Below are 23,719 nucleotides of genomic sequence, written 5' to 3'. Positions count from 1 at the left end.
AAATTGCTTTACCATTATTCAAAATAATGTTTAAATTATTTAATATGTTTGTACCTAATCAACTACTAAACATTTAAGTATTGTACGAGATGAATAAAATTATTCTAGGTCGGATGAAATGTTTAATTTTCGAATTAGAATAGCTTCGAGTGCATAAGTAGTCTATTGATAAGGCAGTGTTAGAGTTCGGAAAATTTTAGCTGTAACAATGCATGACGATAGATGAAGTGTTCCATTTAGAAAAAGACATATTAACCGTATTGACCTTCACCCTTCCGCTCAAGGTCAAATAAATGGGACCATAGGATTTTTTATACTTTAAAGCTTTTATCTGAAACATTCTTCTGTAAAGTTCCTGCTTTTTAGATATTTGAGACATTTGTCTTCTTGCATATGCTGAATAACTTAGACGTTCAAAAGATGACTGCATATAATATGTTTTCTCTTCTTTATTTTAATCAGTTACATTTTGAATCTTGGAATTAAATGTTCATATGCTCACTTCAGGTATTGACAATGGAAGGCTTATTTCTCCTGAGTTTTGGTGAGAAGGGGTGCCGCTGTGGACAGTTTAACTACCCATGGGATGTGGCAGTGAACTCCGAATGCCAAATAGTTGTATCGGATACGAGGAATCATCGTGTCCAACTATTCAGCCCCGAGGGTGTGTTTCTACGGAAGTACGGTTACGAGTTGGCATCGAACATGTGGAAACACTTTGATTCTCCGCGCGGAGTGGCATTCAATCCGGAAGGCAATGTTGTTACGACGGATTTTAATAATCATAGGGTAGTAATTATTGACGCTGATTTTATGCACGCTAGAGTCTTCGAGTGCGAATGTGCAGGCGGTTCAAAACAGTTCCTAAGACCACAAGGTTTGGTGATCGATGACGATGGTAATATTATTATAGCCGACTCTAGAAATCATAGAATACAAGTGTTTGACTCCGCTGGTACACTAAAGTGGAGATTCGGCAGTTACGGGAAAGGCGATGACGAAATGGACAGACCATCGGGCATCGCTCTCTGTCCGGACGGTAGAATCGCAGTTGTAGATTTCGGTAATAATCGGGTTCTTATTATTTAAATTATTTTATTTGTTTGTGAGAAATAAGATTTTATATATATACACGTTGAATATGCGGCCGTGACGAAAGGAGCAACAGTTGCTGTTTTCTTCAATTTTAGAAATAAGCGTGTAACGCTTAAGCCCATGGATCAAACGTTAGAGGCAATATTTTCCTACTTGTTGTACATAATATGGAAATCCGAGTGGGTTCCTTCCGAGGCTTCGGGTTTTCTCTCTTCGAGTGCCAAGCAATAAGTACAAAATGAACTTTTTGTTCTGAAGTCATATCGTTATTAAAGGTTTCCACGTAATAAAATTGGAAGAAAAACAAATTATTTTCACATTATTTATATATAGTTATCATACGTCCGTAAATTTGTGATCTGTGCAGAAAAAAACGAGAGATAACAAGCATACGCCCGTAATATATATATTAAAAAAAAGGAAACCGTAAGTGATTATTATGTAACTTCAGTATTGACTATCTTATAAGATAGCAGTAAATTACAAAACAGAAATATAGTTAACTTAGAGTCTATGTCTCTCGAAATTCCTAAATTGTGTTCCTTTTTTTAAACGTTAACGCAGTTACAATGTATTTTTTATTATGTTTTAAACAGAAGACGATTGCGCATAGAATGCATATATATATATATATCGAGATTATTATGTAATAAATGGAATTATGAAACATGCATTAGAATTGAGATGTTGAAAGTAATGCAATAAAAAGAATGTATGGAAGAGATTAATATCGGCGGAGTAACTGACATTTTTAATAACAATATGCGCGACAAATAAGAGTCCTGTCTTATATTTTTCACCGATAGAACCATGAAGGAATGTCAATTTTAACGAATATAAAATATGTGAACGAAGTTGTCACACTTTATCGCCACGCAGATTAAAACTTCTTTTCATTAGTTGCTTGCATTACTTTACATAAAGATTCGCCATTTATAGAGTAGTTAATATGTATATCATATCAATTTCGTTGAAGCACAACCAAAGAAATATAGTTTTTCTTCTTTAACGTATAATGTATATAATATAAAGAAAATATCGTACTGTTGTGTAACCGAATAACATTTAAAAAAGAAGGAAGGTACAGTATACAATACTATTATGACCAGCGTCTTAAAATGCTTCAAACTATTTGTATAAATTAATGATATTATTATTGTCTACTGTTAGATATAGCAGGAGACTAAAATGCAATTTGATGTTAAACATACGCATGTGTGCATGATCAGTGTAACTATAAGAGTTTGTTTATGAGTGTACGCATCTGTGAAGGATGTTACTTGAAAAAATGATGCTAGCGTGTAATAAGAAGAAAAGTTATGACCAACAAAATGAGCAAAAAACGGATATGAGAGATGAAAAATCAGAAAATATTATATAAAATCAATGAAATTCGTCCTGTAAAAAAGAAATGCAACACTCTATCGATTTAAAGAAAATTAATGCTCACATCCAGTAATATTTTAACATATCACGATTCGAAATCTATTTTTAATTTCCATATTATGACAATTTAATGCAATCATTTATAGATCAGCATAGCACATTTTTATGTATGTTTAAGATACAAATGGCATTTATGACCATTATTTATCACACTTTTTTTAATTTACATACATACATTTTTCGACGGTGAATAATATTATTGATATCATTGATACTGCTATAGTTATATTATATTCGGCAAAATTACACGAGATATGAAATATATAATTAATTATTTCATCTGATTGACAGTTGCTGCAGGCAAGAAATAAGTTTTCTATGACGTATAAAAGTTTTAAAAAATATATATATATTCATTTTTTCAAAGAAATGCAGATGTTGTCGCGCATCTATAATTTAATTTTATATGTTAGTGAACTGAAATGAAATATTAGTTACATTCGCACGATATAAGACTGAACTAAGACTGATTTAATAACAATAACAGATTTTGTTCCTCGTTTAACTGTACACAGTAATTAAAGTATTAAGAGATTTGTGTTTGAGCTTCTATTTCAAATTTACGTTCAAACCATTGAAGAATTATATACATTTCGTATTATATAATAATACCTTCTATTGGCCTACTTTTGAGAGGTACGTACGATTTGGTTAGTCGATTTATATTTCACTTGCAAATTAATAGCTTCGGCAAACAATGTAATCACATCGCGATATAATATTATACACTTCGATAGTCAATCAATAGCAGTATTAAAATCATTTCATTTTTAAACTTTCAAACAGCAATTAATCATTCAAATGTAATGTGTATAAATATCTTCGGAAAATTAAATTGAAGTACTAATTTTTGTACTGTTACTACTAATAATAATTGAGTTTTTAATGATCGAAGATGTTTCTACACAAAAAAAGCCTACGAAAACAATTCTTTCATGTTATATGTATTATGTAAACCATTATGGTTTGTGGCAATAACATTGACCATAGCATAACATGATTTTAATGAGACAAATGTGTGCTAATCTAATAGATATATATATATTTTTATTTACTATGCTATGTTAACAGACAAAAAAGTTAGAGTTTAAATTAATATTCATACATCCAGCTCAAGTATTATTATTATGGAAGATATAGTGAGATATGTAAGATGTCTTGAGATATGTGGGAATAATATGTAATTCACTGCAAATGGAAAGATAAGATTGTTTATATATGTATATAATATAATATATAATATATATAATATAATATATATAATACAATATATAATATATATAATATAATATATATAATATAATATATTTATATATATATATATATTTCTGATAGTCCAGAGTTGATAGCGTAATCTATTGGAGTAATTCCATTATCATCTTTAACATTAACATTTGCTCCATACTTTATTAATAATTTGGCTATTTCCACTTGCTTCCTATTCACTGCACTATGTGGAGGTGTACGACTTCTTCCAAATATTGGACTGTCTAACATATTAACATCAGCCCCATACGTCAGTAGGTCTTCAACAATTTCTAGATTTCCATTCTCAACAGCAGTACATAGTAAGTTAGGATATTCTTTTATATTAGCTCCATTAATTAAAAGTAGTTCCGTCATTTCTGTATCCCTCAACAAGTTTTAAACATCCATACTCAGCAGCAATATACAGTACGTTAGGATCTTCTTTTATATCAGCTCCGTTAGTTAAAAGCAGTTTGGACATTTCTGAATGATATTTATATATATATATATATAATATACAACATATTGGTCAATGAAACAAAGGAGAATTGTTGACACGGATTCCTGATCGCATTAAGCCCCAATTCATCAAATGAGAGCACCAAAGGTTGCCAAGAACTCTAATATATATATAGTTGACGCTATTCGAAATGAAGATACAGAAATTATCAGTTGACGCTATTCGAAATGGAGATACAGAAATGATCGAACTGCTTTTAAGTAATAGAGCTGATATAAAAGATATATGTATATATAAATATCATTCTCGTCTCAGCAGCATAGTTTTATATTTTCTTCACTATAAGATGTAGCACACATTTGGACCAATATTACACAACATCACCTGCAATGGGTATATCTTTCTAACATATAACAAAAACTATCAGATTTTTTGGAAAGATTAAATAAGGAACAGCTTTTTCTATTCCCTCGGTTGTATTCTACATTAAATTTCTATGCATATATGTGATTACTTATTTGTAGAAACATATGCATATACTTTTTGATAGCGTCAGTCATTAGTAAGGTGCATGTAAATATTTCCAGCAAATATGTAGCAGAAATATGAATAGCTTGTAATAAAATCAGAGCAGGGAATAGATATCAAGTGCTGCAGGTCCATTTTCAAAATACTCATACACGAATCTATATGCCGTGTAAGATATTGGATTAAATAGTATCAATTCTGTTGCGAAATCGGATATATACAACAGAGAACCGATATTATAATTAATTCAATATCGTACTCGCGTGTAGAAAATGTATGAAATATATAGCTGATACGTATGTGTACTATACAAAAGTTAAGTACAACAAAGACTTACATTCAAGATATTTAGCGAAATACATTGTACCCGGGAAATGAAATATTCTTCTGACAAAAATAAATTGATTCTTGCTATTTTCGTGACTTTGTCCTTATTCATCCTGTTATGTAAAAACTTTTGTAAAAATTTTAGAAGCTGATGTTTATAATAATGTTTCAGCTTCAAGTAAGAATAATTCAACATCTTATATGAATAATTGAAGATGTGAAACTGATGAGTGATAATACATATTAAACATGTTCTAAGTCGATCATCAGCAATGGAAGCCATATGCAGTCACGTATGTATTTCTTCTTTCTTTTTTTTCGAAAATTTAACTGTTTGATACTGTAACATTTTTGATTTCATTTTTATCTTTTTTTGGAGGCAACAATATCTTTTTTCGCCTGAAAAGTATTTTGAAATTTATGTATTTAGATATAATGCAGTTATAAAATATACTTATATAAATTACAAATAATTATAAAAAATTACCATTTGCGAAATGTCGTGCACCTACCTTATGTAAAATCGCGAACCTAGAATCGCAGCTGCAATTAAAATCACTGTAAGGATTACAGCAATGACAGCAACATACTTCTCATCTGGTAACCAGAAGAAAAGAAAACGGGTCGCTTGATCTTCCATTAAATGCGTTCGCCAATTAGGAGGTCCCAGAACTGGAACAATATTGAAAAATTAAAATATATAAGTTTCTGTTTTTATACTGTTAATTATTTCATCAACACAATTTGTTTAAAAATTGTCCAGGGCAGCGGTCGGAAGCTCTGTGGCTATTTGGTTACATTCTAAATCAGTGTTCCCAACTTTTTTGTGCCATGCTCCACCTAAGCCTTTCTAAAATTCTTATGCCCCTACGTAACATATACATAATTTTTAATATTCAAAAATTGAATTGTTCACTGAAGAAACTTAACCTTTTGCACTCGGAGCACTCGAAAATTAAACACTTCTTCCGACCGAGAATATTTCCATGCCCTATGATTTTTGTAATTTTATGGATATGGAATTGCGTGATATGGAATTCGTACAATACTTAAATGGTTAGTAATTGATTGGATACCGATATATTTTGGGTAACGATACAGCAATTTTTAGTGGCAACTCTGAGAGGCGCCATTCGAGCGCTAAGGCTTGCGCTCCTTTGTCGAGTGTGACTCGATATCGGAGAAAGAAAAATGTAAATGAAACGGCTTTTTATATCTATTTGGTTCTTTCTTTACCATATTTATTTAATTTATTATTTTTTAGTTATAAAAAAACAAATATAAATTGCAACAAAATTTGATAGAGCTATATTTAATATAATTAGTAAACAAAATTGTTTAAAATATGTAGCAGTCAAGGAACTGTCCTTTGAGAGAAGTAAATTTCAAATACGAGTTGTTGGCAATAAAATTGAAAAATAATTCGGAGTGCAAAGGGTTAATATATAACAATATTGTTAATATAACACTAATATAAATGTTAGTTACCCTTAACAGAGATTATGTTTGTTATCCAAACGAAGTTCAAGTCGTTTTGCTTCACAACACATTGCCATAGTCCTTTATGCGTTCGATTCACTTTTAGAATATGGTCTACATCAGCTGCGACAGGAAGAGTGATGCCATAATCTTTCCACGTCTTGTTCTGTACTAGCCAAGTCACTTGAAGGTCCGAGTAAACGTGGCCCAGGATAGTACAGTGACAAACAACAATCATGCTCTGAGTTTCTCTTATTTTGATGTTTTCGTTCGCTGGAATGACCGCCAAACTAATAACTTTCACGATTGAATACGTCCCATCGATGCGACGCAAAGTTAAAGCATACACACCGGAGTCGTTTACCAACGCCTTTTTTATTTCTAAAGAAACATGAAAACAGACGTATTAATATAACTTACGTATCTTTTCGATTTTACAATTTATTTGGCAATTAATATGTCGCTCATGAAAATTGAGGAGGCGCCCAATAATTAACTCTCTCTTATGTCAATCGTTTTTTTAAATTGTTCTTGAAATAAATCACTCACCCCTGGCTCATTTGTTTGCAAAGCTAGTAAAACATTTATTACGTACCAATATTATAATTTTTTAATTCCACTCTGCCTGGTTCGTCCTCAACAAAAATGCCGTTTAAAGACCATTGCAGTTCCGAATGAGAAGATTCTTTAACAATCAGACCAACAATATCCTCATCTGATGTAATTATTGCAGAATGATATTCCTTCACGGTCAGAGATGTATAATTTGAACGAACTCTTCGATTAATCAGAGTTATTGTATCTGTTACAGAAACATAATTCATGCTAGCCATATTCATTTGTTTATTCAATAAAAATGTCCATAACTAGGACATTATAAGAATTTATAAGAAATTTTTTAATTTATATGTTTACCTTGCGTTACGTCACCACACAAAATTTCATTACAGCGACCAACCATAGTATGCGGCCCAACACACGGTTCACCTTTTTTTCAAAACAACAATTTTTACAGAAAACATCAATAATTGAATTCGATGTTTATTTCACTAGAGGATATTTATCACAAAATGAAAGTTTCAAATAAATGTTTTAGTTACGACTTAAGAGCATCGACTTATTAAAATTGTCGAAGAAAGAAAGACACTTCTCTATGGTTCACGAGTCTCGCAAACTACCAAAGAAAATGTTCATTTTGCATAAAGGTCCGCAGTCTAATAATAACAATGATCGTCCCTGCCTTTAACATTAGGAGCTGGGGAATTGCAAAGTCGTTTTCTAGTTCCTGTGCCACCATTGCAACTCGCGCTGCACGCCCATGGTCCCCATTCCGACCAACCACCATCAATTGGTGGTCCATCTATATCTGTAAATATTAAAATATTAAAAATATATTAACAAATGAACGTCTATTTAAACATGATTTAAAAATAATTGTTTTTACCCATTGGTAAACAGTTTACAGACCAAGTGACCCATCCACCAGGATCAACTCCGATAGAGAAGAAGTAAAATAGAAGAGGGCTAAGGTGTTCATAATGAAACACTTTAGTTTCATTGCAGTATACATTAATAGTATTTCCGGACCATCTTAAACAGAAACGTATATGTAAATAAAATGGAATATTTGACAATATTTTATTTAGATTGCCTTACCACACACTTTGAGTAATTAATAATTAATTATTCCTACCTTATAGTTATATTAGTCCACGAATTAGCTGTGAATAGTTCCGAAGATACCTTCTGTCTATGGAAAATTGTTACATTGGGGTACGTGTTTCTTGTGAACAATATCCAGTGATTTTTTTCGCTAAATGTTAGTGCATAAAATCTGTAAGAGAATGAATTTTGCCAAAATGTGTAATATATAATAGTGTATATATATTTTACAAAGACAATCTTTACCCTGGAATCGCAGGTAGCATGAGCAGAGGTATATTAATCACGCCTTTTCCTCGCAGATGAAATGTAACTTTATCAGGATGCGTCACTTCTTTCTTGCTCCATGCTGATATCGATAAAATTCTAGCATAACGATCTGTTTTCGTGTTTTCAAGAGGGCAACCTGATACGATGAAAATGATAACATACGAAATTGAAGAATAGAAAATATTAAATATATTATTAAAAAAATTATACCTGAATCGTGATCAAAAGCAACACCAACAGTCCGTCCTTTTTCGCTGCTATAATAATAGTATATCGGCAGGAAGGTTGATGGCGGATCTTTATGCGCCCATTCGAATAATGGCGTAGGATCCTCCTCGTAATAAAGTAAAACTTTTCCTCGAGGAATGCTCAATGTAAACGTGCTCCATTTCCCCAAGAACAGCAAATGTGGCAAAGTTTTCATTTTCACTAATGTGACAGCTGCAATTTATAAAGATTGTACAGAAGTCACCAGTCACCAATCGACTGGACTTGTTGGAAAAATTACCGGCAGTTTCCGACTCGTAATAGAGAAGTACTTTTTCGTTATTCTGAGCCCCTATCTTCAGAATATAACGTGACTTGAAATTGTCATCTGCTGTGAAGACAAACAGTATACAATCTGGTTGGTCTGGCTCCCAAGATTTTAGAGCAAACCGTAATCCTTCGAAACGATGTTCAGGTAAAACGTATAGACGTCTTCCTGCGGCGTCTCCTCTGACCAGAATCGTATATTCTTCTAGAAATTATATATAAATGTTAAATGATTTTCCAAATGTTACAAGGCATTTTACATTTTATTTATCAATCTTTGTATGATACATTTTATATATCATTAGACTGCGGATTTTATATATTGCTGACAAACATGAGTATGTCTAATTCGAAACAATAAAGAAATTAATGGAGTCTAACAATGTCAATATACTATTTTGACCATATCGAAAGTGGCTCAGAGTCACCACTAAAAATTCCTGTACCATTATTCAAAATATTGTTTGCATTATTCAATATGTCGGTGTCTAATCAATTACTAAACATTTAAATTATATCAATATATCATATCCATAAAATGAAAAAGCATGTATAAATGGAATTATTCTAGGTCGGAAGAAATGTTTAATTTTCGAGTTAAAATAGCTCCGAAAATAAATTTTTACGTAACTCCTATAGATTGCATAATTGATGTATAAAACTTTAATTTTCCATAAATATCCGCGGTCTAATCATCACGATTGAAGAAGACATTTAGGGTCTTGAATTACAAATGACTGATCGTGATACCTGGTTTTTCACAGTCTCTGACATTGCAAAGATCCTGTGGCACTAAAGGATCTGTAGTGTAGCACCAAGTGCCAGCAATGTTTCGCGAAGGGTTTCTACAGTAATTGCTAGCATTTTTAGCACTGCCATCCGGGTACAAACTATTATTGAAATGTTCACGTGCGATCGTTTTCGTCGAGCTAATTTTCGACATGGATTTCGTCGTAGGTTTTGGAGTAGACGTTGTTTTGCTAATCGCAATCATCCATGGATTCACCGGCGGTCCTGGTCTGTAAGCTTTCACGCGAGTGGGTCTTGTACGTAGCGAGGTTGTTGAAATTGTCGTAGTTTCTTCAGTTGGTGGTGAAAACTCTTCAGCGGTTGGCCAATATTCGCAAGTACGGCCGGAACGTGTTTCTGACAGTGTGCCTACATAATCGTTTGCTGTTCCTGCCATGCGACACTCTAGGAATAAAATTTAACATTCGATTTTATAGTACAGGGAGTTCTAACTTGTTCCCCTGTAATTTGGTCCGCACTATTGGTCAAACCTCTCCCCACTACAGTAATCGCCTCTTCCGAGCAGGGACAGAGATCGTGAAGGGAAATTATTTTTTCATGAATGCGCCGAAAGTACAAAGGATGCCGAACGTAGAAAAGGACAGCATGTAATATGAGACTGCGGATGTGTATGCAACTTTTAATGTTTGTAGACTTTTGAGAAAGTGGTATGAGATATGATCTTATTTTTCAGCGGCAATGGCGTTAGTAGATACAAAATTAATAAAAATCGTACCAAATTTCTGTTGAATAACGTGTTCTAATATTTTTTGAAAATTTGCATATGCCATAAATGCATAAAGATCCGCAGTCTAGTAATAATATATGTATAAATTATACATAATTTTAAATAGCAAGTTCAGTACACGGGGATCTTACCTGAGGATCTGCAGAATCGAACAGGACAGTATTGTTTCGAGACGGTTATCTCTTCCCAAGGTGTGAACGTATAACAGTAAGGACCATTCGAATCTCGTGAGGGATTTCTGCATTTGTTTAATGCTTTCAAAGTGGACCCATCAGAAAACTTGGTATCACCTTTCTCTTCGTTCTGAATCTTTTAAGAAACAATTAATAATGACAAAGCTAGACAGCAAGAGTATATTTATAATTTATAATAATATAAGAAGATCAATCTCTTAGTTAAATCGAGACAACATTTACAGAACAGTAACAATTTCTTTTTTTTTCTCAAAAATTAAAATTACTTCTTTTGAAATCCATGGAATACAAGGAACATCAGCGGCGCTTGTCCATTGTCCACCTTTGTACAAATAATCTGTCAAATCGGATATACAGTTCGGTGCTGAAGGAATTTCCACAGCATCTGTGGCTGCAAATAATTTCATTAAATTAGATCAGTATACTTTTTTAGGGAAGTATACAAAGTGATTATTACCTTCAGGAGAACAAAATAATGTCCAGTGTGCTATAGATTTTTCACTTCCAATGCTGAACCATCTCAGATTAGCAAAAAAGTTGTTGTTCACGTAGAATAGTTCGATAGCTGACTTGGCCTTTTGATAAAATAAGCGGAAATGGTCTCCAAAAATGCTAAAAAAATTAGTTTTGTTACGAAGTAACTCAGAGCCGGGCAACGGATTTTATTAATCTAATGATTAATAAAATGTCTATCTGACTCCTGTCTTTTGCAATTGACATGTTTTATTTTGCATAAAGATCCGTAGTCTACTAATAACTAATTGCATGTTTGTATCTGTTGACGAACCTAATACTAAATTCTCTCCAGGACCAGAAATCAAGAAGACCCCTGCTTGGAATTTCTTTCAAGTAGTGCTTCGTCGAATCCTCTTCTTCTTGGTATGTGAGTGTTGCAATGTCTTTGCCTATTACTACCTGCACCAAACAAAGCTTCGAAAAGTGCTGCTGTTTTGTTCATACAGATTGATCTTTTTACCGTAACAGATGGGTACTCCAATTTAGGTGTTTGATACAATCGTATGTGAATATTCTGGCTCGCGCGAACAAAAATTCGAGCATCATTCGTGTCGTTATTTTTCTCCATGGTCCATGCTCTAGAGTAATTCGTTCCAAAAGTGGTATGGAGTTCGCATTCTGTAAAAATTCCAGCTCAGAATTGACATTACCAGTGAAATACATTTACAATTCAAATTTACTTCATGCGATTACCAGACTGCAGAGATCTTCATGCAAAATAAAAATTCCCTAAACAACTTTGCTCCATTTAAACTGTTTGAGAACATACGTGTTTGGCAAAATGTGGTGCTCCACAAAACTCCAGTCCCTCGAATCCCATAATATAGAAACGTTTCTGGATAGAGACTCGTGATACCACGTTTCCTTTTGTAATCTTGCATGAGCAGAGGCTTCAAACTACCTTCAACACCAGCAGATATAAACCCGCCGCCCCATGTTATCCATATTCCTGTCCATTTTGTGCCAACCAAAATGTCAGGACTGCTTTCAAGAACTTCCTCGTCCTAATAGAAGTACTGTTGTAAAATATCAATTGCATACAAAATTTCCATCGTCCAATTCAGGCCTCCATCATCCATTCGTTATAACGGATGTCACTGTAGATCATTGTCTCGATTGAAGTTTATGTTGATAAACACTTCCAGTCACACGGAAATGTTTATTTTACCTATCATCTTATTTTACAAATTCAAAGTCGATTTTCTCGATAATAAAGCCTCACATGAAAAAATGTTATTCTATATTTTTGACTTATTCTTTTCATGTAGAATCACCCCTTTTCGCTTGTACCACCAGTTACCGAACACCCTGTATATTACACATATATGTATAGCACGTACTATATGCATATGAATTTAACTCACATCAGATTTAGGGAAAGTCTGTCCACTGCCATAATTAGCAAACAACAACTCTGCACCTGCACTCCATTCTTCAGCCATTTTCTCAGCAGAAACAGGGACTGGTAGCAAACTGAGTAAAATTCGCGCCTCGGCCTACAAAGAGGATGCAGCCTTTATAAATAAATAAAACGGAAGTTAGAATTTGCCAATGCAATATATACAATTATGCAGAATTGTAATTATCTGAATTGAAAACTTACGTGTTTTTCATCAACGGGGTCCCACAACTTCATCCAAAATGAGGTGTTACCGCTAGGTGCATCCAATTTCGTAAGTATCGAGTAGTCAGATCCATTTTTGATATATGTTAAACATTCTAGAAAATGTATTAGGCAAATATTCAAATCAATTTAATATACTGGGTGTGCCAAATGTTACAAACTGCTTTCTCAGAAATTTTACAATTTTCAACGATATGAAATACCTTTAGCGTCACAGAATGGAATGTCACAGTAGTCCTTTTGAAGAAACTCGGAGTCGTCCTGTTCCACGTAACACCATGGCCCTCCGCTATCTCCGGTAGGATTTCGACAGAAATTGCTCGCTTTCCTCCGGGATACTTCGGGAAAATTGTTATCGTCGAACTTCACATTCTGAACAAATAATATAATTGTTTAAACAATGTCAAGGTGCCGGGTAAATTTATGCACACAACGTTCAACTGGTGGAAAATATTATTTTCTATGACAATGTAAGATAAAAAGTCCATCTGGTTTTATTTATTTCATTCTAAATACCTTTGCTTTCTCCATATGCTTCAGCTTGTGCCACGATATACATTTTCTTCCGGAACCTCCGACGTGTCTGGTACCACCATATTCAGCACCTGGTCCTGACAATCTACATTCTATTGAATCACGTTGTATCAGTAGACGATCATCATGCAAAATGTTCTAACTCAGTCATAACAAACAGGTATTAAGAATTTCTTCTCGTAATCATTTTTATTTATGCTGATTACCTCCGAAATTACAAAGGGGTATGTCACATCTGTCATCTATGAGTGAAAGATCTAACGTGTAACACCATGGACCTCTCGGTTCTCCTGTTGGATTTCTACAGTAATTTTTCACAGTTTTCATCGATCGCTCCGGAAAATCATCATCATGAATATCTTTACTGACCTGATGATGAAAAGAGATTATCAGACTGCGGATATTTATGCAAAATAAAAATTGTCTGCGTCGATTGCAATAAATGGAAACCAAATAGAATGTTCTTTCTTCCCCTAATAATTCTAATAAATGAGAAATCATATATTAACATATTCAATTTTCAAAATTATTCTACAATTTTGAATTTCATCTACTCAATTTTGCTATAAATGCATAAAGATCAGTAGTCTAGAGATCACTCGAGGCCACATTGGACCCTTTCTCCCACTTCTTCGTTCAACTAAGATGGGAGGGGACGTTCCCCCACTATTTGCCTTAAACTTGAGTAGTGGGGAACGGACTGATTGATTACGGGGACTGTGTGGCTCGCAACGAAGAAGTTGGACGAGCCTGATGTAAGTTATTCACCTCGTGTATTGGATCTGTTGCTGTCCAAGATTGACAGGGAACATCGCTGACAGTTTTTGATATCGAACCTCTGTATTCCCTTCCGATCAGAGTTAGCTTGCACTTCATTAAGTCGGTTCGCGATGCATTGTGCACTGTAAATAAATGTCCATTTATTTTATTTTAGTTAGAATAATAAAATTGTCAATTCATCAATAAAACTTTGCTAATTAATTGTCATAAATATATTAATGAATGTCTTAATTAGCACCTTTCTGAGGTGTAATTGCTGGTATATTGCAAAACAGAATTATTAAGCTGAGTACTCGAACGTATACAGTATGGTTGGAATTTTCACAGTACATGTTTATCAATAAACTAACAATATACAATTTGAATATACATAATATTACAGACTAATAACATTAAAGTTGTTAATATTATTGGCAACGTCAGACGTCAGCTGAAATTAAATGGTCATACTGAAGATTGCTGGAGATTTAAGCAATAATCGTACAGAAAATCCAATTATGTCAAATGTCTATACAAATTTTTAATTTATGACGTAATCTTGTTAGCCATGTATAGGTGGCGTTGTGTACATGTTGTTACATCCGCACGCAATTTCATACAGAAAAAATAAAACATTTATACATATTCCAATAACATTGATAACTTTTTTTATTGAGAAACATGGTCCTGTATGTATACACAATTGTACAATTGTTTATAATAAAGAGGTCATACTGCTCATCCATACTAAAGAGCTGAGAAGATTCTTAGAATATTAACATATGTAATCATTTTCGAAATATTTAAAATAATTTAGGCATCTTTACAATAGAATTAGCTGTGAATTAAAAAATTTTAAATGGATCATTTTGACTGATAATTCTAATTTAAGCATTCTACAAATATCCCCGAAATAGGACGTTTTTATTGAAAATGTTATTTTATTAAGTCATTTGGTGGCTCCTTATAAAGTTAAAAAATCAGACTGAAAACTTTCATTTACGTCTCTCATCACTAGACTGCGGAAGTTTACGCAATTTGCAATTTTTCGAGACGATTTTTAAGAAGGGGGAACCAAATAAAATATTATTTTCAGTGATGGTAGCCTTTGTAGATCTGAAGTATATCATAATTTGACTAAATTCTGTCGATGGATATGTTCTGGCATTTTTTGAAAATTTTCAGAAGCCATAAATGCATAAAGATCCGCAGTCTACTCATCACTATACTCGTCAAGATTATCCACTCATCGGCACCTCGAAACAGATCTGGCTAGAAGGGTCGAATATCGTTCTATGTGGTTCGTAGTTTAATGTTTCATGGGACGTAGTGAATAGATGTATCGATTGTCTACCATTAGCAATTCCTCATAAAGAGCATTCTATAAATATCCTCGAAATAGGACGTTTTCATTGAAAATATTATTTTATTAAGTATTCGTTGGCTTCTTATAAAGTTAAAAAATCAGACTGAAAACTTTCATTTCCGTTTTTCATCGCTATACTCGTCAACGTCAACTACATCTGCACATCGGCATCTCGAAACAGATCGGGCTAGAATGGTCGAATATCATTCTATGGTTCGTAGTTTAATATTTCATGGAAAGTAATGAATAGCGAGCGTTCTCAGGTGACGAGAAGAGCGAACGGTTATAGAAGGGAAAAAGGAGAGGCATTGGGTAGCGAAGTAACGTGGAAGATGAGTAGGAGAAAGAAGACGAAAGAAGACGAAGACGACGATGAAGACGAAGAAGGAGAGAAAGAGAGACACCTAAAGTAGATAATACGAGAAAGAAAGTAAAGAATCAGGGAGGCAGTCGAGGCTGGTTGGCAGATCGGCGGTACAGGCCTGAGGAAACGCGACGAAAGAAAGAAATAAGACAGTCTCGGGAGGCTGTTACGTAGAAGAAATGGCGAGGAGAAGAGGAGCGGTGAATAAAAGGATATATGGTAGGGCGTGGAAGCGGTGAGGATGGTAGGGACTAGAAGAAGACGGAATAGAGTGGAAGAGGAACGGGAAGGAAAAAGAAAGGGCACAAGGAGCGACAGGTGCCCAATCGCCCACGTGGGTTCTCCTTTATGGCGCTGTAGAGACGGTAGAAGGGTGAAGAAGACGACGAGGACGACGAGCCGGCTTCCTTGTGCTGGTGAAGAAGCCGATACTCGTTCTATACGCCAAGTGCACTCGCCACAGGATGAACATAGTGGGGCAAGGAGCTCCATTGGCGTATACTTCCCCGCTTTCTTGCCGTCGAGTCAATCTACAATTCAATTTTTCACCGGGAAAAATCAAAACCTTCATTCCCGGTACACCTGCGAACGAATCGATTCAACGTAAGATAGAAAGAGACACGGTGATATATTGACGAGACCATCAACGTCACATGTATCGGGACAGCAGCAAAGTCGAGTCACCGGTCGAGACTACGCCATTGAAAAAGTCTACAGCGGGCCATGTACTGTGAGTGGGAAAAGAGGTAAAGAAGGGGAAGGGCTACCCATTCGGTAGCAAATGCTGGTAACCCGTCGCAAGGTCAAGATCAGTCGGTTAATCCTATCCAGTCAGCCGAGGCCCTTGCACCTTGGAGGACGAACGACCCTCACGCACGGAACTGAAATTTCATTTTTCCGATCTTGCCATATAGTTTCGATTTCTTGTATAATTCGAATCCGTTCACGAGTGTAGTCGAATGTAGCACCAGTTCCATTCCGAGAGATCGTCCAGTGCTCTATACGTGATGCTTCCTAATTAATTGGTCCGATATCGGGAAGAGAATTCGGTGTCGCTCTCTTTCTCGTGTCGCTCTTGTAGTATTCGATCGTAGTATCTACCGGTCAGTTCGAGAGGCAATTAGGCGACGCTTGACGTTCAGCACGATCGAGGGATAAACTATTTCGCGCGACGATTCACTTTGTCACCTGTGGTGGATCAGTTATAAGACAGTGTTTACAGTGGAGAGACAACCGCAGTTGGGCCAATTACAACGCATCCCTCCACGGGGCCTCTGTTATGGAAACCTGCGTTTTAATACCGAAAGAGTTTTCTCTGGTTCTCGCTAACGATCGGTCCACCTACAAGGGTCTATTCAAGAATGATTCAGCCAGCCTAGTCACGGACGTCAGAATATCGGTCTGGTCGAACGTACTTATCCCGTCGGGGACCTTGATCTATCCCTTTCAGGGGTCCATTCGATTTGACAAGATTGATCTCTATTCGCTTCTAGATGATAACGATGTAAGTAATCGTAAAATTTCATTAACACCATACATATCCGAACGTACCAAACACTAACTGATCAATAGATTGTGGATCTCTTTGCAAGAAAGATCAGCGCCGATTGCACGTAGCATTTTCGAGAACAACGATGGATTGAGATTGTACAGAATTCAAGCTTTAAAACGAGTCTAAGTTCATTGCTTTACTATTCTTTTCAACGAAATTATTGCTGTTTGTCAATTTTCCAAGAATGAGAAATTTAATGTTCAAATATTTCTTGGATCCATGGATCCATCATGCAACATTTTTCTAGCAATAAATGAACGATGGATTTAGAATGTAGAGGGTTCAAGCTTTGAAACGAGTCCAAGTTTATTCCAAGTTCTTTCTGTTACCATGAAAGTAATTGTTAAATGAAGAGGCAGTCGTTTGTCAGTTCACTAGTTCACAGTTTGTTATTTAACTGTTTGAAACAGTCCGAAACTTTGCTGTTCAATTTGGCCGAGATGCGAGATACTTTATTCTGTTGAATCGGTTTCGTGGATGAGACATTTTTTTTATTTAAGCTCTAGGAATTTAGAATGACAGGTGAACCGATTTCATTCGTACAAACGTTTTATGAAAGTCATCAATTGGCTAAGTGTCTACTGCCTAGTACGTCTCTGGCATCCAGCATGTATCGTATAATCAAGAGTGACTTTGATCTTTGGATGATACGAATTTAATTAGTGAATTATTGAGGATCACATATGAACTCGATACGTTAAAGATTAACTTCTCGATTTGATTGTCTCTGCGGTTCCAAATGCTCCCAAATGTACACTAGTGTGCAAACTGGATTTTATAAAAAATCATGCAATTATCATTCTGATTGTCTCGAAGTCATAACAATTTAAATACCACGAAAAAATGTTGTATATTAGGTTGTTTGGAAAGTTTGTTCGGGAAAATCTTTTAACACTTTACCTACCGAAAGCCTATTAATAGAAATTTTCTTTTACAATCCAATCTTAAATGAAACTATTAGATGACGTTATTGAGGGTGACATGTTAGTTCACAATGAAAATTGCGGTTGCTATTGAAGGTTTTATTAAAAAATGTTTAGCCGTATACCATAGATTTTTCAAAATTATGCAATATTAACTGGTCGGTGATGTGTTAAGAAAGTAAGAAATATTATCAGCGAACTTTTGGGACAATTTGATATTATGAACTTGCATCTGTGACTTCAGCGAATCAACTAGGAATGTTGAATTGTTCGTAAACTGTTCGAAACGAAAGTGGAAAAATAATTGTTGATCCCCGTTAATTTGATTTTGTAGAATGTAAAGAACCGTAATATAGGGAAAAGAAAATCTTATTCTTTTCCGTCATTACTCTCGGTTGCAGATCAGACGTGAATATGGGTGCTACGATGAAGTTTTCTTTTCAAATTATAGCCTTAACAAACGTCAATGCAATTGGATAAGATTCCTTCGTATAGTGCAGGCTTATAATGATCAAGTTAATCTAATTGGTACCAAAGTAAAAGGTAAGATAGTAGACATGTTACAACATACCGAATAAATAAGATGTATATTAGTCAGAGTGATCCAGAGATGGAAATGGAATTGTCTAAATAGCTTTCAGTGCATTCTCTAATCTAACTCATTATTGAAAATATTTCAAAATATTCTGTGTGTAAAATTCTTTAACAATTACAACAGTTTATCGAACATATTACAATAGTGAGCCTTAATGATGTTTCATTTCTGGGACCTAGGGGATCCAATTTTCGAAGTAATAAAGGACGTTCAACCTGATACTGAATTAGTGGCGTGGTTCCTTCCTACGGCAGAACAAGATTTCGTTTTTATATCGCATGATATGTGTTCGAGGTCCGCTTTGTACAGATGCACGATCGACTCTATTCTAGACGGTGAGTTATTCAACGATCAACATATTTAACAATTATATACGTATTTAATTAGTCAATTATCAAGCCAGTGGAAATTTCCAGTCAATGGAAAATGTACTGTCAATTTTGCAATAATGTAGAAGTTCAGAAGATTGTTGTAAAGGGCAAGTTTCGATCTTCAAGTCAACGGTGGATTCAGTCACAAAAAAAATTTTCCAATATTTCTAGAGTCATTTAAATCTATGTATAACGTTTCCAAGTAAAGCATGTCTTCAATTCCCCATCTGTTGCGTCCGCTATAAACATTATTTACGCCTGCTATAAACATCTGGAAAGCAAATGAATTATAGGCTGTCGAAGTAGAGGCTTCAAGCTTTGAAATGAGCCTCGGTTGATTGTCCTGCGACTCTTTTTCACGAAATTGCAACGGTTTAAATGTTTCTTCGAAAATCGGACAATTATTTTCGGAGCCACTGCAAATGTAAAACCCTCTAATATTTATAAAATACAAATTGGCACGGAAGACGTCCATTTTAAGCGATCGACTGCGTATAGAACAAAGAAGGGACCCGACATCCCGATTTTTGGTGATCGCAAACTATTCCCGGGGCGCAATCGCGTTAATCGGCACAATCTTGTGGGGCAATTGAAAAAGAAAGGAGACGATTTGCCGGGAAATTTGAAATGCAAATATATGCCGGTACTTTTGTCGGCTAGATCAGAAGATGCTTGTTCGTTCGGTCATGATTCAAATGCGTAGACCCCCGCGCTTACGAGGAGATAAAGGACAGTACAATGCCACCGAACCTTCAATTCTGAACAGAGGCTCGCCGGCGAACGAAAAGAAGAGTAGGGAATGGTTAGGGGCTGAAGGCTGGGCGGAGACAGCAAATGGTTGCCGTGGTGACGAGGGATCGTTTGCCAGAACAAGTTTTATAAGAAACAAAAAAATATATTAATACTACTATACAATGTGCGACAAAAACTATCACATACGTATCGCGTTGAATTGAAGGCGACCTCGTACGAAACACTCCGAGTGCCAAAAGTCAAATTTTTTAAATACTCGAGTACTCGAAATGCAAGATTAAATAATTCTTATTTTATTCTTCGGACTACTTCGGGTTATTCATTCACGTTTAAGATGTTACTTGGTCTGAACTGTGCGGGATCTAATATTTTAATTGTTTCCGGTCGCAATAGTTAATGACGTGGTGTTTTCCTCTTGTTATAATTATTTAAACGCCTATAAATATTATTTAACTACGTAGATAGTCACATTAATTTTATTGATTGTTTTCTGATAAAATAAATTAGGTTGTTCGAAGTATTTGTTTTATTCTTTATGCATTAATGAGTAATCTGTGAGAGGATTAGGTATGGAAAGATGAATAAAAATGATTGTTTCATTTCGGTTTCAAGAATCTCCTTTAGATTTGTCCATGGCACTACTTTCTCATCATTCGCCAGCCGCAATCCCACATCCATACTATGAGGTTGATGAATACGAGTCAACATCCGAAGAGTCCTCATCGTCGACATTGTCCTTGACGGGAGATCACTTGGACTGTAGTATTTTGACAACGATCAAACGGGGCGAGAGGGTTTTACTACCTTGCGAAGTGTGTGGAAAATCCTTCGACAGGCCTTCTCTTCTGAAACGCCATATGAGAACGCATACAGGTACGTGAAACACAAACTCACCATCTTTAAATAAATACTTACAATATCATTGCGTTGAGGATCACAATGTATGTATTGTTAAGATTGATGATTCAATTAAATTACATTTAGATAATATTATATTTATATTTATTGATCGTCTCTATCAAAATGGTGAACAGAAACAGAGGTAGTAAAACTTCATCAAGATCCACAAACAGTTGTTATTAATAGTTACATACTAAATAATTATTAGCATCAAATGCTTTGAAAATGCAATGATCCAATTAAATTATATTTATGTTTAATGTTCATCTCTATATCCAAATGGTAAATAGAAACGGAAATGACTTCATCAAAATCCACAAACGTTGCTAATAGTTGGATATTAAATAATTATTAGCATAAATTTGAATGGTTCCGTGTCGGCGAAAATGTTAATAATAATCTGAGAAATCCATTGATATATTTAAGGGGAGAAACCGCATGTTTGTGTGGTGTGTAACAAGGGTTTCTCAACCTCGAGCTCTTTAAACACACACAAGCGGATCCACAGTGGTGAAAAACCTCACCAGTGCCTCGTTTGCGGTAAGAAGTTTACGGCCTCCTCAAACTTGTATTATCATCGCATGACTCATATTAAGGTAAGTTTTGAAGAAGTTGCTTCTCTGATAAGAAACGCTATACATTGTTCGGTAATGAGGGGAACAAATGCCAGCAACTCGTCTAACATAGCAGAACGAAGCAAGCATGAAACAAGCATAGAGATTATGAATCAGACTTATCCTAGAACCCCCTGTAATGTTCTTTGAAAAAACTTCCATACCAGTCCTTTTTTACATACATTTTGTCCCCAAAAATGTCTAACTTGAACATTCTAAGTAGCTTGCTCATTTCTTATGATAGGAAAAAATGTTAAATAAAAATATTTAGTTCAATGGGAAATTTTAGTCACAGGCAAACGAGTTTTTCGAGAACACTATAATTTAAAGGTCATTTTTTGAAACAGTCTACTTATGATACTATGACCTTCAGATGACCTTGAACAATTTTCGAGTTATTACACCATGTACTCTCCCCCAGTATTTTTTTATAATTTACTATAATAAATTGCTGTGCCATGTGATGGGATTGGAACTGTCCCTAAAAATCGTGACTATGTTTTCGCAGGAGAAGCCACACAAATGTTCCCAGTGTTCGAAATCATTTCCGACCCCGGGAGATCTCAAGAGCCATATGTACGTGCACAACGGATTATGGCCGTTCAGGTGTCACATTTGCAGTCGAGGTTTCAGTAAACCGACCAATCTGAAAAACCATATGCTCCTACACCTCGGCAGGTGTACTAACAAGAAGATCGTCAAAACAATCTCTGATTATTAATAACAGTGTAAAAACATTCCCCGTTACTCTAGAACGTTCCGCGAAGATGGCAAATCTTCTCATTATACATAATAATACGGTGATAACTAAGCTTATTCCTTTAAATAATTATATTTAATAAAATTATTTTCCTAAATTAAATGTTATTTACCCTGTTTTATTTATACGAATATTGTGCGGACATTATACTATAATGATTGTTGTTAACGCTCCGATGGCAAAGATAATGTATATGTACATACATAAGCTAGACGAATCCTGCTCGATATTACAAATACCTTGGCAGGTGGAGAAGCCTTAATAAAAATATTGATTTTCACACTTTCCAATGTTGTTTGTAATATTTCTATTTTTATATGTGCGAACTTATACTTTTAGGTTTAAATCAGGATTTAAATGATTCATCGTTATTCATTGCATGTTCATTTCAGTGAAAAATAAATATCAAAAATATTTTTCAAAAATCGCCATTAAGCAGCCATCATAAATCACAAGTGTATAAAATTAGGTATTGTTAGGTCTGCTTTAGTGTAAAAGTGTAAACCGTTCGAATAATGAATATATCAATAAACATATGTTACATAATATTAAAGTTTTACAACGTTGTAATATTATATATTGTTATTAATCATATTACTTACCTCTTAATTAATAAGGATCAAGTATTTCACAGCTATAAGTAAAACTTCATTCTGAAATCAGATGCAATTTATAAGCAACAAATAGATGTGCAATACAATTTTACTCACCATATACAGGTGTTCGAGTACAGGTGGGAGATAATTTAAGGGGTGGTTCTCAACGATAGTACAAGACGAAAATGAAGAATAAAAAAATTGCGATTTCGGCTTCGTTATTTAGTTATTAACAATTAAACGTTCGCCTAAAATGCGGCAACACGACCAACAGAGGTGTACGTCATAGAGGCGCGCGACAGTCACGTATCAAGTGACAGATACATTTATTTAAAAGTGAAAGGGTATTTACCCAAACTACTCGATAATTCCATAGGGCGGATATTAGAAATGCCCTTGTGGATTTTAACAAGTAGGTAGGTTCAATGTCGCCCAACGATTTATTAAACATTTGCACCTCGCTGGGGCCCCAAATGAGAACCAAGGTATCGAGCGGCCAGGAATGTGTCCGAGCAGCTTCTGTCAATTTCAATGAAATTGTTATTCAAGGGCTAAAAAAATTATACAATAAAGATAATTTATTCGTGCAAAATGAAAAATATTGGATATTCATAACAGCACCAAATGATTCGTGCCGCTTTTCCCATAAGACGCAATGTTACTTCCGACACGAATTATTTGCTCTTTCTAAACGTCTGTACAGAGCTATTTC

General features: G+C 34.8%; 2 protein-coding genes across 6 annotated transcripts in view; one reads left to right on the top strand and one right to left on the bottom strand.

Annotated features, from left to right (window-relative positions):
• Positions 1-5,219, top strand: part of Wech (tripartite motif containing 71 protein wech) — an 18,363-nt gene extending 13,144 nt beyond the window's left edge. For all 5 annotated transcript variants that reach the window (XM_076437618.1, XM_076437621.1, XM_076437620.1 and 2 more), the window contains one exon: positions 508-5,219. In XM_076437618.1, coding sequence (XP_076293733.1) covers positions 508-1,089 — 582 coding nt within the window. In that variant the 3' untranslated portion in view covers positions 1,090-5,219. The remainder of the gene's footprint in view (positions 1-507) is intronic.
• LOC143215152 (uncharacterized) lies at positions 3,409-23,714 on the bottom strand. The gene is made up of 21 exons (XM_076437007.1): positions 22,019-23,714; positions 13,661-13,823; positions 13,437-13,546; positions 13,124-13,292; positions 12,900-13,015; positions 12,661-12,792; positions 12,066-12,300; positions 11,757-11,914; positions 11,568-11,710; positions 11,238-11,392; positions 11,047-11,171; positions 10,718-10,895; positions 9,800-10,243; positions 8,868-9,254; positions 8,492-8,651; positions 8,028-8,173; positions 7,809-7,949; positions 7,179-7,385; positions 6,593-6,964; positions 5,617-5,776; positions 3,409-5,503 (listed from the first exon to the last, which is right to left on the bottom strand). The coding sequence occupies exons 1-21, from the start codon at positions 22,109-22,111 to the stop codon at positions 5,431-5,433; spliced, it is 3,867 nt and encodes a 1,288-aa protein (XP_076293122.1). The 5' UTR covers positions 22,112-23,714; the 3' UTR covers positions 3,409-5,430.
• Positions 23,715-23,719: the final 5 nt, after the last annotated feature.

This window comes from Lasioglossum baleicum, chromosome 13 (assembly GCF_051020765.1).
Source record: "Lasioglossum baleicum chromosome 13, iyLasBale1, whole genome shotgun sequence".
NCBI lineage: Eukaryota > Metazoa > Arthropoda > Insecta > Hymenoptera > Halictidae > Lasioglossum > Lasioglossum baleicum.
The sequence above is the reverse complement of the archived record's forward strand: the minus strand, read 5'-3'. Positions and strand labels throughout refer to the sequence as shown.